At 51.8% G+C, this 15,178-nt stretch overlaps 1 protein-coding gene across 2 annotated transcripts; it reads right to left on the bottom strand.

Moving 5' to 3' along the window:
- Positions 1-522: 522 nt before the first annotated feature.
- Positions 523-15,178, bottom strand: PKM (pyruvate kinase, muscle). Of its 2 annotated transcripts, none has more exons than XM_008631269.2 (11): positions 15,079-15,178; positions 14,698-14,867; positions 14,238-14,329; positions 11,174-11,305; positions 10,798-10,984; positions 9,742-10,012; positions 9,331-9,481; positions 7,898-8,050; positions 4,093-4,259; positions 1,868-2,049; positions 523-1,303 (listed from the first exon to the last, which is right to left on the bottom strand). In XM_008631269.2, the coding sequence occupies exons 1-11, from the start codon at positions 15,117-15,119 to the stop codon at positions 1,197-1,199; spliced, it is 1,653 nt and encodes a 550-aa protein (XP_008629491.1). In that variant the 5' UTR covers positions 15,120-15,178; the 3' UTR covers positions 523-1,196. The 2 variants fall into 2 exon arrangements, with proteins under 2 accessions (XP_008629491.1, XP_017586619.1); XM_017731130.1 differs by lacking the exon at positions 4,093-4,259 and adding an exon at positions 4,696-4,862 and having other exon boundaries at positions 15,079-15,103.

Raw genomic sequence — 15,178 nt, forward strand, 5'->3', positions numbered from 1 at the left:
GGGTCTCAGGCCCCCCTCAGGCCCTGTGCTCCCGGTGGAACCCGGCCTGGAACAGCCGGGCTCCAGGGCCGTTCCTGGCTCTCTCTCCCCCAGGCATGGGCCCTGCAGAGCCCCCAGCCCTACAGCCTCCTCCTTTGGTCCCCTGCCAACTCCAACAGGGCCTCCAGCCCTGCAGAGTGCTCCCTTGGCCCCCTAACCCCTGGGGAGCCCCTCCACCAGAGCCCCCTTCAGCCCCTGCAAGCACCCCTAACCCTAGCACACTCCTCCACTGTCACCCCCTCAAACTGCAGCACATCCCCCCAACCCCTGCCCACCCTCACAGCAAACCCCCCCACCCCCATGCCTGCAGATCCCACAACAGCCATCCCAAGCCCTACAGACTCCTGCACCAGAGCCCCACCCCAACCCTTAAGCATTTCCCAAACCTTGCAGACCTCCCCAGCTCCTGTAGCCCATCTCCACCAGATCTCCCCCTACCCCTGCAGACCCCTCACCACCCCCAGGGAGCAGCTCAGGCCGGCAGGTGCTTCAGCTTCTCTTTATTGATGGACAGTTGTGCTCTCCCACCCCAGGGCCCATCGGAGTGCTGGGTGAAGGGGAGGCTCTGGGGCGGTGGGGGGACACGACTAACACAGGAGACAACGCTGCAAGGGGAGCACAGGAACCTCTTTGCGTGGAGCCAACACCCTTCTCCTGTCCCCATCCCAGAAACAGCCAGCTGAGAAAGGCTGGATCTGCCTTGGATTGGGTCTGGGGAGGCATGTGGCCATACAGGAGGGAGGAGTAGCAGCTTGCCTCGAGCGAGGAGGGGTCCAGGGATTAACCACACACTGCCTCTCCCCTTCCCCAAAACCCCACACCAGGGCCATGGAAAGGAACATTTCACACCCTGAGGACAGTCACCAGGAAGAGGGGTCCCAGCAGCATACAGGAACCTCCTACACCGACTCCAACACGTATCAAGGCAGGACTTTAACTACAGGAGAGGTTTTTTAAAAAACTAAACACTTCAAGTATATTTTTTTTTTAGTGATTTAAGGTCTCTTGCCCCTGCTGCTGCTGCACTGGGTGGTGTTTAGCAACCTACATCCACTCTAGGGACAAGGAGAACAGCGCAAGCGATGGCTGGTCTAATGCAAGGGGAGAGGGGGCAGTGGGTGGGGAGTGGGGCGGGGGAAGGAAGGCCCAGTGGGCGCTCAGGGTACGGGCACCACGCGCATGGTGTTGGTGTAGCCGGAGCCGGGGCGCCAGCCTGTCAGCACGATCACCAGGTCGCCGCTCTTGAAGAAGCCACGAGCCTTGCCTGCAAGAGAAGAGGGAGGTGTCAGAGCCCAGTCCCATCCTGGCTCCTTGCCATGGGGCAACAGTGCTCGTTGCCTGCTCCCTAAGCCACCAAGGCTGCCTGTGCCATGGCAGTCAGGGCTCCAGGAGGGTATCAAAACCCCACCTTCCTGCTGCCCACCCATCTGAGACCCTTGGCCTCTGCTTTGGGGTTCTCTGCAGCACAGCTTGAAATTCCAAAGCACAGGATTTGGAGGTGCTGCAGGACAGAGTCAACCCCACTCCAGGTTTCGCTTGCCCCTCAGCAGTGGTGAGTGTCACAGTTCCATCACTCATCACCATAAACCCAACCTGGTCTTCTGTTGCAACCTCTTTAAAGGCAGCTGTGCCAAGCCCACCACCTCATTTCCCAATCGGATGTGGTTGTGCTCATGCAACCACCACCCGTTTCCTGTCCGGATCCGGTTACCACACAGGCAGCCAGTTCCTCTCTCCCCATCAGCGTCCCCAAAGTACCACCAGGTGCTCAGGGTCACCACGTCCCACCAGAGCCACGTCCCGGGGCAGGGGGAGCGCTGCCACTCACCGACATTCATGCCCAGGGTGACGCGCAGGTCCACGTCCTCAGCCCAGGCGTCCTGGGCGGGGTCTTTGCAGAGCACGGGGAAGATGCCGCGGTACAGGTGGGCCTGGCGCGCCGTCTGCTCATTGCGGGTGATGGCGATGATGGGGGCCCGCGGGCGGTCCCGTGACACCAGGTGTGCCGACCTGCGGGGAAAACAGCCGCGCTGGGGCTCCACACACCCGGCACTGCCTCCAGAGAGGACCCCTGGGAACGGCCCGGGGGAGCACGGCAGCGCCAAGGTCTGTGTGTCAGCCACGAGGGCTCCCCAAAACCCCTGGAGGGACATGACTGGTCTTCACAAGAGCCACTCACCAACCAGCCTGATGCTCTGCTGGATTCCCGGTTAGGCAACTGGGCAGACCACCACTGGCTGTCCCCACTGGTGGTGACAATCTCCTCACCTCCCAGTTTAGCAAGTGCCATCAGGGTGTTTTGATCCCCGAACAAGCCTTTACTTGTCTCTGTTGCTATGTTAGGGTGGCGAGGTGCCATTTATTCCGGCCTCTGCAAGCAGGCCTTGGCATCTCAACAGGGGTCCCTGAAAGTTCCCTGTTTAGAGGAGCTCCCAGTTTACAGGGTCAAAAGAGCCGGTGCCAGCAGCGCTGCCCAAAGCATGCCAAGGAGGAAGCCGTCTGCCTCCCAGCCACCTGCTGAAGCCAGCAAACAGGCCAGTTCCTCCACACAGAGCTCTGCTCCTGCACCCAACGGGAAGCAAATGAAACAGAGGCCAGAATTTATACTGGGAAGTTGGGCACAGAATCCTTAAAATGCTTTAAAATAGCAGCAGCACAGCCTGAGTGGGGGCTAGACTACAGCTTCCCTTTCTCTGGGGACTGCTGAGGGAGAGCATCTGCAAACAGACAGATTCAAACTGCAAGGCTGTGGCATCTGCAGCTCCATCTTTCCAATGGACATGCTGGTGTCTCCGTTTGCTTTTGCAGCCTCGTTTAGTGGAGCCAAGCTCAGCAACACTCAGATGCAAAGTCTGCTGCTTAAAGCAGGGGCCAGCAGACTGCTCCAAGCACCCAACCACACGTGCCAGCTCTCAGACAATCCTTCCCATACTGTCCGAGCCACCTCCCAAGAGATCCAGGTACTCACAAGAGTTAACCAAATCCACAGCTAAAAATATTCAAATATCAGAGTTCAAATCTCTTTAAAAAGGTCAAGTGTAAGGTTAGAACATTTGACAAACATAGAAGCACGAGGGTATCCAGAACTCGGTGCTTATAGTTCCCTCCTCATCTCTGCAAAAGTGGCTGCTCAAAATCATTTTAAGCTGTACATTTTGGTGAAGGTTTCACCGATGGTCCAGATCTTCAGGTAGGTGATGCCCAGCACACACAACCACACCTCTGCTGCTGCACTACTGTTCTAGTGTGAATCCAGTGTGAGAAATCCTGATTTCCTTCCAGAAAGCAGTCTGAGACTTATGGTTGGACGTGCTTTGGGAGCAGGCAGCCCAGTTTCTCTAGATGGAAGAGCTGATCCATGAGGCTCCAGCCAGCGCCCTTTCCACAACTGGAAGAACAAGTCTCTGCTTGGCAGCTGTTGCTGGACAGAAATTCCAAACTACATTGTTCCAGCGCATCTCACCTGCAGCCACTGAGCTCAGCTGGTGCCTGCCAGATGCCTGCCTGTGCAGAGAGTTACCTGCAGGCACAAGGAATCCTGGAAGAGGAAATTTCCAACTTCCCTGCCTACCAATCCCAGGCTGCGCAGTCCCTCTTCGCCCCTTGGGCTCAGGCAAGCAGGGCTGATGACTGCAAAGTCCAGCAAGGGACCGATAATTTGGATGCTGCTACAAAAGGCCAAAGCCATGATTTAAAAAAAAAAAAAAAAAAACCAACATGATTCTGCATCCACTGAACTTCTGCCTCACTGTTACATCGATGATTTCTTGCCAAGAAGTTTGAATTGAAGCTGCAACACTTATTTTCCCTTGGCCTTTCCAGCTGGCGCCGCTGCCACTTGCAGCAGTGAGGGGAGGCCGGGCTCGGAGCTGGTGCCACGCTGGCAGAGGCAGGCCGAGGACTCAGGAGTGTAGGGATGTGTGTCCATCTCCCAAGGAACCAGCACTGCCAGAACCTAACTCCACCGGTCTCTCAAAGCTGTGTTTTTGGGATTCTCCTTCCCCCACCCTGTCACATAGCAGGCTTGACCTGGGGACACCTGTCCCCTCCTACCTTCCAGACTTGGTGAGGACAATAATGGCCCCGCTGCAGCACTTGAAGGACGCTTCCACAGCGCCAACTGCAGCGGCCTCGGTGGGGTCGCAGTTGAGGGGGGTCAGACGACGCAGTTCCTCAAACAACTGCCTGTGAAAGATGGCGGCTTCGGCCTCCCGGGCAATCTACAAGAGCAACACGCGTTCGGAGACAACACTCACGGCAGGCGCTCGGGCACGGGGCAGGGCGAGGTGCTCCAGCACAGGGTGCCACATCGGTACTGCCAGCCTTTGACGCTGGCATTAATCAGCGAGCCCAGACTAAGCTCGCCCCAATGGCACATCCCTGCAGAGGAACCACTCGATTCTCAAGAGTTCTTTTCGGAATAGTGGCACCTCGCCCTGCCAAGCCCACACTCAGGTGACACTCATGCCAACTGCCAGGCACTCTCGCTCTGCTCCTGCCTGCTGGGGTCCCTCCCTGGCACAGGGTCAGCTCACATGGCAGCGGTTATGCAAGGTTGGCACGGGCAGCGAGCCGCTGGCCAAAGACTGCAGTGTTAGGGTGGAGCGTGTTTTTGCCACGGAAAGGGCTGGCCCAAGCCCCCTCTCTGAGCCCTACCTGCCGGACTCAGTCAGGACTAGCAGGGCTGCAGCTAAGCACTTAAAAGAGGCCTCCACCGCGCCCGCCGCCATGGCATCGGCAGGGTCCCTGGTGTTAACATTGAGGCGTAAAATTTCTTCGAACAGCTGACGATGAAACATTGCGGCCTCAGCCTCGCGGGCGATCTGCAGGCCCGAGTGGGAGGGAAGAGGAGAACAGGGGAAAGAAAAGGAAACAGAGGAAAGATATACCAGAGGAACATGAGATCACATTAACTTGCTTAATTGTCATAGTAATGCATGCAAGAGGGTATTAAGGTGAAGCTGTGAAGCTTTTTGGCTCTCAGGTTTTGACTTTGCTAAATGCAACCCAGTCTAAGATTCACCATACCACGGAACCGGAAGGCCCCAGTCGCTGGGCAGGGATTCCAAACATGGCATTTCTGTTTTATTTGGGAGTTCCAGCAGAGCAGGCACCCACAAATTACTTTTTAAGGGCCAGAACAAGCCAGCTCAGAGCCAGATGGTGCTTTATCATGTCTGCTTATGACCTCCTTGAGAGACTCTTGTGCCACCTACCTGCCTGCCCGTGGTCCTGCTTGCAATTCTGTAAGAAGGAATCTCTGGCTTCCTTTCCCAGACTCCCAACAGCACAGAGTGCTGCTGGAACAGTTTTCATGGAGCCAACATGCAAGCAACACATTTTGAATGTCATCCCTGAAGGTGGGAGACTGTTCTCTCAGCCCTGTTAAGATTTAGTTTAAGTTCAGGGTCAAGGAAGATTTGGCTCACCTTAGGAGCCAATAAAGATTTCATCTGAGAGCCAATAAAGCTTCACATCCAAGTGGGATACCAACTTCCCTTTGGTAATAGGGAAATAAAGAGGAACAAGTCTTCCTTATAGGGTTGTCATTGTGTGCATGTTGGGCTGTTTGTGCAGTGCCAGATATGGACAGATGAGAGGGACAGAACCACAACTAAGGGCTTTGTGTTCTGGCTGAGCATTGGCAACAGGTTCACCTGTTCATCCCAGAATCCTGGGAATCATCATGTTTAATCATCTCGGAAGGCCTGACAACCCGATAAAGAAGGCTTGCAGAGACTAGAAAAGCATGCAAAGGTTCATGATCTTCTCAAGGACAACTTCACCCAGTTACTCCACAAAGTGAGCAGCTACTACACAAAGCATGACAAGTTCATGTTAAATTAGAGACTGATGTGCCATTACTGTGAAAGCTCTGGAGTTAGCAAAGTCAGAACTTTGCTACTCTAGTGTTAATGAATTATTTTATGTGATGCTGGGAATTATCCCTTCCACAGTTATCAGTTTAAGCCAAAGTAGTTAAGTATCTTATGTCTAAAAATAACAGGACACAGGCGGCAGGCCGGAACAGCAGGCCAGTGCCAACTTGTCCTAAAGCATTTTGTTACTGCTGGATTTAGATAAAATGGGAGTATTTGCATCACAACACTTACTGCAAATGCAGGAGCTGGAAGCCAGGCAGTTTATTTTCAGCTCCTGGTACAAAGGCAGCAGCTCCATGTAACATAGAGAGCAAACCTGATTTTAGAGGGAAGTCTGCACTGCCCAGGTGTAATGGAACATGGGAATACAGGTGTCTGCTTTGACAGTGGCTGCAGAGGGGCACAGCAATCCTTAACTTCACCCCACAGCTGATCTGCTCAGACAGGAATGGCTATAGAGGGTTTCCAGTTGGTGAATGGGTGGAGATTCTGGGGAGGTGGGAGAAAGGAAAATGGAGAGGCTGTTTAAACCTTGGTCCCATCAGGCAGCATAGCATGGCCAGGCTGGGCTCTGAAGTGTGGATCCTGGAGTGGAATGGGAAGGAAGCCCACTCCCACCTGCAGCAATCAGCCTGCCCAGTACTTGGAAGTTTGCTACTGCCCACTTCAGATGGAAACATCCACCTGCTCCAGCCATGCTGCAGATCTCCAGACCATGGTTACTCAGGGCACTGTTGCTGGGCTCAACTAACAACAAGTGAATTCACTCAGAGGAAAGAGCCTCACTGTACTGGCATGTGCTCCTACCGTAAGAGTTGGCACCTTGCTGCCTGGAACATCTTACATTTAGTCAATCTGTATTTCAATTTCTGCAGAGTGTTAAAGCCTTCAGTGTTTCCCCAGGGGCCCTGGTGGAATGAACACCACCACATGCCCAGGTCTGTAGAACAGGGAAGCACATGCAACAGATCCTCAAATCAAGCTACAGGTACAACACAACCTGCCCAGGCCAAAGAATTAATGCCAGGATGGAAACCCAGGCACAACTTTGCTGCAGCAAGTTCCCAAGTCTCGGTAGGAAGTCGATCCTTGTGATTTAGGGGTTGGAAAAGGAGGGAGAAGCTTTAAGGTGCACTGTTAGCATTTGGCCTGTAAAGGAGCACCACTGCCCAGTGATCTAAGTCATATTTTGCATTTGCCTCGTGCAAAAAACACCACTCCATATTGAGGTAAAATATGTTTAGGTAGCACACTGCAAACCAACACTGGCTGAGTTGATTAATCTCTAGAACCTGAATTGCAAATAAAACTGGTAAGAGTTAGAACGTGTGAGTTACCGCTGCTGTGATTCACAGCACCAGTAACTGGGGAGCAGCAACGCTCATAGGTACTTGACATCAGGCTTTTATCAGATGAAACACGAACTTGAAGCAGAGCAGAGGTTTCTGGCAGTTCAGGCATGTAAAAATATGGTGCTGTCAGTACTCATGCAATAACCCCCCCCAACCCCCAGCACACAGCAGGTGTTGAATGCAACAGTGCTGTAAATCACCCTCAGGAACCTCCCCACCCCCTCCCATGCAGGACTCAGCCAAAACCTTTCATTATCTATAGATAAACTGCTTAAGCAGCTCCTTGACCTTGCAGAAGTTTAAAGCCACTGCAACGGGACATTGGATTAAATCTCTGTCGAGATAACAGCAAAAAGAAATAGGAAGTTTTTTATCTCAGCATTGCAGAGCAGCTCTCAGCTCTGCTTGGCAAGTTTGGAGCACACAAAGTGGGATGCCAGGCCCCTAGGACCATGCTTGTTCAAAAAAAAAATCACCCACAGCAGAGTGTGAGTAAAGAAATGGCTACTTTGGGCAGCCGGGTCCGTCGAGGCCTTTGAGTGGCCAGCTCAGGTGGCTGGCTGACAGCAAGGTGGTGTCCCTGTCCCCAGCAGGCAGGGCAGGGCAGGGCAGGGCAGTACTCACAGCGTGCTGCATGCGCACAGCCTCCAGGGGATAGTCTCCCTTGGCTGTTTCCCCAGACAGCATGATGCAGTCCGCTCCGTCCAGGACGGCGTTGGCGACGTCGCTGCCCTCGGCACGTGTCGGGCGAGGCTTCTTGATCATGCTTTCCAGCATCTGGGAGAGAACAAACCCACGGGCATCAACACACTGCCAGAGGAAGCAGCTGCACTTCAATGCTCCTTGTGGCTCTGGCAGAAAGTGGGGTGCAACCTAAGGACTCCAAGAGTTCCCCGTGGGTATGGAACAGAGAGGGGGTCTGGGCCCTAAACCAGCTTTGATTTAAAGCTTCCACCAGTGAGGAAAACAACCCATTTTATTTTATACCCATTCCACATGTACTCCTTTTCCAGCCACACAACATCCCAGACACAATACTCCAACCTTCCAATTCAATTTCTCAGCACAAGGCTTGGCCTAAGGAACTCAGAGCTCTTTAGAGCAGAATGTGGCTTTAGACATTTATGGAAAGCTCAAAGGCAGTCATACGTTCTCAAATTCAGGGATTTTATCATCTAGAAATCATTAAGAGCAGGGTCTGCACCAATGAAGTCAGCTTCATCCAACACAAGATTTCAAATGCTTTGGACAATATGTACAAGGTAGTAAACTCAGAACAGTTAACTCCACCAGCTTCCTAAGCATCCCCACTTAAGAGAGTGGAAAACAGGACAGCTTTAGTACTTTCTAATCCCTTTCTGCACCCCCAAGTCTGGCCAGCTCTCTTGTCTTCCTCAGGTGCTCAGGTTCCCCCAGCTGGAGCTCACCACTTGCTTCACCCATGAGACATTGCCTGAGGCTGTGTTCCAGCTGCATTTCTGTAGCAATACAGGAAAAAGGAGCATATGCCACTGTAAATCCAGAACCTTGTTCAGTGACTGCTGTCTAAAGACAGTTTTCACTTCCACAGCCTGGGTGCAGAGCAAGGACAGCAAGGAAAAACCAGTCGTCCCAGTGCCCAAGGACTGCACACATGATCCCTACAACTCCTGGGAAAAGAAGATGGATCCTTTACTCAGCTCCTTCTGAAGCTGCAGTGTGGGTGGCATTTCCTAAGATACCTGGGAACCCCAGCAAACCTTCCCTGTCAGGCACAGATGCGCTGCCACAAGGCGCCAAGGAAAAGCACGTGCCATTTTTCCCCATGAATTTGCAAAGTCAGCCCCAAAGGCTCATTACCACGTGATGTTTGGAGGTGTATAACCTTTGGCAAGGGGTCCTATAACCTAACTGGAAAAGATCCCAAACACAGAAATGCCTAAATATGAGCTTTTCAGCTATGAGCAAAACCTCTCTGCATCTCACTCTTTCACCAATGCCATCAAGCCATGGCTGCCCCCAACATTGCCTCCAGGCCAGACTCTGGCAGTGAGGAGCCAATGGTGCGCTTCCAGTACCTGAGTGGCACAGATGATGGGTTTGCCAGCCCTGTTGCAGCGCCCAATCATCATCTTCTGGGCAAGGAAGACTTTTTCAGCCGGGATCTCGATCCCCAGGTCACCGCGGGCCACCATAATGCCATCGCTGGCCTCCATGATCTCATCAAACCTGACAGCGAGAAAAGAGCTGTGTTAGCCCATTTGCTCTGCAAGGCACCTTCCCATCTGTTTGTCCTCCTCTGAAAGGAGCACACAGGCTTTCCATGGGCTGCTTGGGTTCCTGCAGTGCCAAGGAAGGAGGAAGAAAACCAGGAGCAAGGCACAGCACATATCCAGTGCTACACAGAGCTGTCTGAAGCCATAAAGAGGGAGTGCGAGATGCTTTATTTCAGTGTGACAAACCCAAAGTGCCCCCTGCACAAAGCTCACCTGCGCACACCCTCGTGGTTCTCGATCTTGCTGATGATCTTGATGTTCTTTCCCTTTTCCCCCAGCACCTTCCTGACAGCGTGGACATCGGAAGCCTTGCGGATGAAGGAAGCAAACACCATATCCACGTTCTGCTCCACACCGAATTTTAGGTCCTGAATGTCCTTTTCGGAGACGGCGGGCAGGTCGACGGCGGCGCCGGGCAGGTTCACGCCCTTCTTGCTGCCGAGCATGCCGCCGTTCTCGACCTCCGTCATGACATAGTCCTTCCCTGAAACACGCGTTCCCACGGTCAGTGTTTACGGCACAACTCCCACACCACCTCCCTGCCTGGGAACTGCACTGCCAACAGCGGCACACGCGATAAAAAGCACATCCCATCTCCTCAGAGCATTTCTGTACCACATGAGCTTGCAGTTTACCCTTGGGAACACAATAGATTGGTCTAAAACAACTTCTAGGCTGTTCCTGAATAAGATACCAGCTGTTGCCTGCAGGAGGTTGGGATTGCCTCCCCCAAGAAAAGCTAGTGGGTTGCAGTTCTGCACACAAAGCTCTGCAACACCAAACAGAGCACTCCAAAGCCTCACCTCCCACTCCCTACATGCTCACTGATTAGAGGCTTGAGGCTAGAGCAGTTTAGGCAGCACTATAAAGGGAGTATCATGGAAGTAACCTTGCCCCTACATTACCAGTTAAAACTAGTTCTGTCTCTTAACTACAAAACCCAGGCTCTGGGCTGCAAAACTAGTTAAATCCTGTGTCAAGAGCATGAATTAGCCTGGCTGATCATGAGCACTGGTATGGCCCTACCAAACATTCCCCTTTCAAGATGGGGTTTAAATGTCTGCCCAGTGAAACCCAGCTGAAGTTAAGTTTTTGGAAAGTTCCTACACTTGAGGTAGAGAAATTTAGCTCGAAGTCACACTGTAACATCAAGAACCATGTTCTTTCTTTAACACACAACTGCAAGCTAAGAAACAGTTACTGGAGGGAGAGCACAAATACCTCCTAAGGAAAAACCAAACAGGCAGAGCTGGAATGGCTGTTACTCACCTTTCTCCTTAACCAGCAAAGAAATCAGACCATCATCCACGTAGATTTTGCTGCCAATTTCTACAACCTTGGTGAGATTCTTGTAGTCCATCCAGAGCGTGTTCTCATCGCAGTTCTCCATGAAGGCATCGTCCAGGGTCACTTTGAGCGGTGAGCCCTTCTTCAGCTCCACTTCTGCTGTGCCACTCTGTGTCACAACAAAACCAGTAAAAACCAGCACACCACCACCTCCCAGCCCACAGAAGTTTGTCCAAACTTTTGGGAGGTGGTTTGTTACCTCATTTCCTAGGATATTTTTTGTTTGGAAAAGGCCACAGGCTTAACATGGTATTGAGTCTATGCGATGAAAAAAGTGGGATTAAAAAACCCAACTTACTCCCTTAATGAGTCCAGTTCGGATTTCAGGTCCCTTGGTGTCCAGTGCAATAGCCACCGGTCTGTAGGTGATGGGATCAGAGGCAAAGCTCTCTGTGGCTTCTCGCACATTCTTGATTGTACCCTCATGATACTGGCAAAAGGAAAAAAGATGGAAATGTTAAAGCTGGTTCTACTCTGCTGCTTACAGAAAAGATCCCTGTGCACCCCAGAGGCTGCCCAAGCTGACAGCTCTGCTCTCAGCTTCAGTTCTACCTTCAAAATTTAACCCACACAAAGCTTCCAGTATAGCAGAGTGCAAGGATACAAAGGCCTTCCTGCCACGAAGGTGGAGTCTGGAAGTTATCTGGCTGTGCCCTCAGCTCTAATTCCAGAAGGACAACTCAAGGACACAGTCCCAAGGCCTGGCTGGAGTGATTTTTCCATGAGGACACACATCTGCCAATTGAAGGCAGCTCACAATTGAAGGCCTTTAGGAGTCACTTTTCTAAAGGCTTTCCTGAACACCTGCCTATTCAACACAGCAGAGTATTCACAGCACCAGCAGCTGGATAATTGTATGCATTGAAGGACACCCAACAGCAGAAAAATGTCACAGTGCCACACACAGCTGTGCTCCTCCTCCCATCAGAGCAAGGGAAGATGCCTCTGTACACTGCCAGCTCCCACACACTTCCAGCCTGACTCACTATCAGTCCTGCAGGTGGACAGGCTTTTTGGCTTAAATTCCCAGAGATAAAGGATTTGCTAAAAGAATGTTATCCATGTAAATATATACAGTTTATTTCCAGACCCAAAGCAATCAGGACCCAAAAAGACAGGACTTCAATACTCCAGCACCACACACCTGCCTTCCACACCTTGTTTGTGAGAGCATTTTGCTAAATGCTGCCAGTTTCAAGACAGTTTTGTGAGAAAACCCATCCCAGCTCCCTCAAATATGCTACAGATGGCCAGCAAATCAGTTTACTTTACTTGTTTAAACAACATTAAGAGATAACCTTACCTACTTACAACTAGTAAGAGTTGTGCAACACTTGACAGACCTTAGTAGATAAGACATACCCTTTCCCCTCTGTGTCATATGGGCTGATGGAGTTTGACCTGACTCACCTGGCACACCTGGTTCCCCGTGCCACTCACCCACCCCAGCACGAGCCCTGCACGCCGACTTGGGTATCACAGGGATGACAAGCCAGCACCAGGAAGGTGAGGCTGGAAAAAGCCATGCTGAAGTTCACATGTGTGCCCTTGGCCAGAGATGCCCAAGAGCTGATTACTCTTTAGAGCACAACATGAGTCAGTTTTTTAGAGCAGAACATGAGTCAGTTTATTGACTGAGTGTGCAAGCTGGGACTGAGATGGCCTCGACCTTTCCAGGCACTGCAGCTGGGGTGGATGCAGCACAGAGAACATGCTCCAACACTGCTACTACACTTATCTGAACCCAATCATCTGGGATTTTTCCATTTTAGTTTCCTACCAAGGACTAACTGGCTCCTAGGAAGCCTGACTTCCTGAAAAGCTACATATGCAGAACGGGCATGCAGGCAGAGCCAGAGGTAAAAGCCATTTTTATTCCATAAAAAGGAGCCAGGCAGGTGCCAAAGCACCTCTGTTAAAGCTCAAGTCCCAGTAATGCTTTGGGGTGGACATGAGAACTGAAGCACTTGTGACAGATGGAAACTCTTTGGGGCTTCACTGGAAACTGGAGCGTTTTGGAGGAGCCAGGACAGGACACAAACTTAGGACTGGCTATGGCTGATGGTCACACTCTGCAGGCCACAGCCAGACCAGAGCCTGCAGTCAGCCTCATCGGTGTGAAATGTGCACCTAGACCTCACACAAAGCAGAAGGCCACGCTCCCTGTCCTCAACCTCAGCTGAGCTCACAGACCGCAGCAACTGGGCAATAACGGTGTGAGAATTCCCAGCTTCAGCCTGGCCACCTACTCCCTGATGTGTCACCCAGCCCAAGAGCCACCTGGCCGCAGGACTTGACTCCTGGGAGGCAGGAGTTACTCCACACTACCCTTTCTCCAGGCTGATTTCCCAACTGCAAGGCATGCTATCACACTATCCCAGGGTGGTTAGTCAAGGTCTGATGGTTGCCCACAGTTAAGTATCAGCCCTTTCGATCCTGACACTGCCCTGTGCCCATTAAAGGCCACGAGGTTGAGAGGCCAAGCTGTTACACACCACGAGGCTCATGGGTCACTAAGTAAAGCCACCTACAGCTGCTACTGGGTGACATTTTGAAAGCTGGAAAGCAGCCAGGGTTAAAAAAAAAACAAGAAACAAAACCTCAGCAGAAAGGCTCAGGGTGGCATTTCAGGCAACACAGAATGGGATCCTCAGCTCCTCCAGTATCACTGAGGATCTCAGCTATCTATAGCAGTAAGGGCTTGACTGTCACAGAGCGTTGATTTCTTTTGACCTTATTCTTCTAAGCTCACCACACCACGTCCCAAGCTCCATGGTAGGACCTTCCAGAGTGCCAGGAATGCACCCATAGCAGCCAGTTAGCCAGAAAACCCAGGAGCCCATTGTTCCCACTGGGAAGTAATTACATCAGATCACTAATAACAGATGCCTTTTGATCAGGGTTATTCATCGATTGCCTGCCTGCAAAACCCCCAGCAACGGAACAAGGAGTGAGATGAACTGATAGTGTGACCTCCTGCAGAGGTGCAAAACAGGGACAGTTCTTCTCGGCTTCTGCTGCTAACTGGGAAGCAGCAGCTCTGGGAACAGCAGGATGTGAGGAAGAACTGAAGGATTTCACGGCAAGCAGTTGGCCCACAGTGTCAAATACCAGTTACCTGGCTACCCGCTCCAGGGCAGGGTGTGGAACTGAACTGCTTTCAAAAATGGCTCAGAAAACACACTTCGATGTTATCAACAATGACGCAGGCTCGGTATGTACAACCAGCGTGCTTTCCCCAAAGGCAGCTATTTGACCTTCCCAAACCAAGGATGGTCTGGATGAAGCTGCATTTTCCTTTTCCCTGAAGGACACCATCAGCAGACAGACAGGGGCCATAGCAGCTCAGACCCTGCCCTTACCTCATGGGTGCCGTGAGAGAAGTTGAGTCGGGCAACGTTCATTCCAGATTTAATCATTTCCTTCAGCTTCTCCACAGAGCGGGAGGCCGGGCCTAGGAGGAAGAAACAGTTTGAACATTAACTTTGGAAAAATAATGAGGTAACCCACACAGACCAGGCTGTTTCATGTGGAAGAGAAAAGGTAAATGGATACAGCATTACTCAGCGCTGCAGCAATAAATATTGTTTTAACTTGCCCACTGAGTGCAGCAGAACCAAAGCAATTCCCATTTCCTTGGATACTGGATTCACTCCCAGCAGTAACACAGGTTAGGCAAACATGGGAAAGTCATGCTCCTTCACCACACAAGTTTAGCCCTGGCAAGGGATGAAAGCCAGATTCCTCTCACAATTTCCCTAACAAGTTTCACCAAGGTGTGGGCTCCTAGCTGCAATTCTCTCCTATCTAGGAATGGCCTACCAATGGTGCAGATGATGCCGGTGTTTCTGGCAATGGTTGGCTCCGAGTCGATGTCCAGGCGGCACATGTGCTCCAGGAAGGTGTCTGCCATGGCAGCGTGCAGCTGCTGGGTCTGGATGAAAGCAGTCCCTGCATCGTGGTGCTTCGACATGGTCACTCGATTCCTGTGTCTGGAAGGGAAGAAAGCGGTGCCAGGTTTGGGAATCACCCACCCCAACTTGCCCACCAAGCAGAGACACCAACACCCCCACGTGATGAATATGGAGGTAACAAGAAAGCTGCTACTGGATCCAACTATCTTTATGTTCCTACTTGAGAGTCTTAACAGGCAAGACATTTCTATTTCCATGTCATCCCCCACGTGGACCGCCCAAAGCTCACCTGCCTTCTATGCAGATGTTCCCTTCATAGCTTCTCTTCATTGCCAGTCTTCCCTTGGAGCTACACAACGCAACAAAATTCAAGCACTTGAGTGCGCAGG

Source organism: Corvus brachyrhynchos, unplaced genomic scaffold (genome assembly GCF_000691975.1).
Source record: "Corvus brachyrhynchos isolate BGI_N302 unplaced genomic scaffold, ASM69197v1 scaffold164, whole genome shotgun sequence".
NCBI lineage: Eukaryota > Metazoa > Chordata > Aves > Passeriformes > Corvidae > Corvus > Corvus brachyrhynchos.

Coding starts and splice junctions, on each gene's coding strand:
- PKM (XM_008631269.2), bottom strand. CDS start 15,119: ATGAAGAGAAGCTATGAAGGGAACATCTGCATAGAAGGCAG. Junction 2,050..4,092: donor GTCCTCACCAAGTCTGGAAG/GTAGGAGGGGAC, acceptor TTTTCCCCGCAG/GTCGGCACACCTGGTGTCAC. Junction 1,304..1,867: donor CACCCTGGGCATGAATGTCG/GTGAGTGGCAGC, acceptor CTTCTCTTGCAG/GCAAGGCTCGTGGCTTCTTC.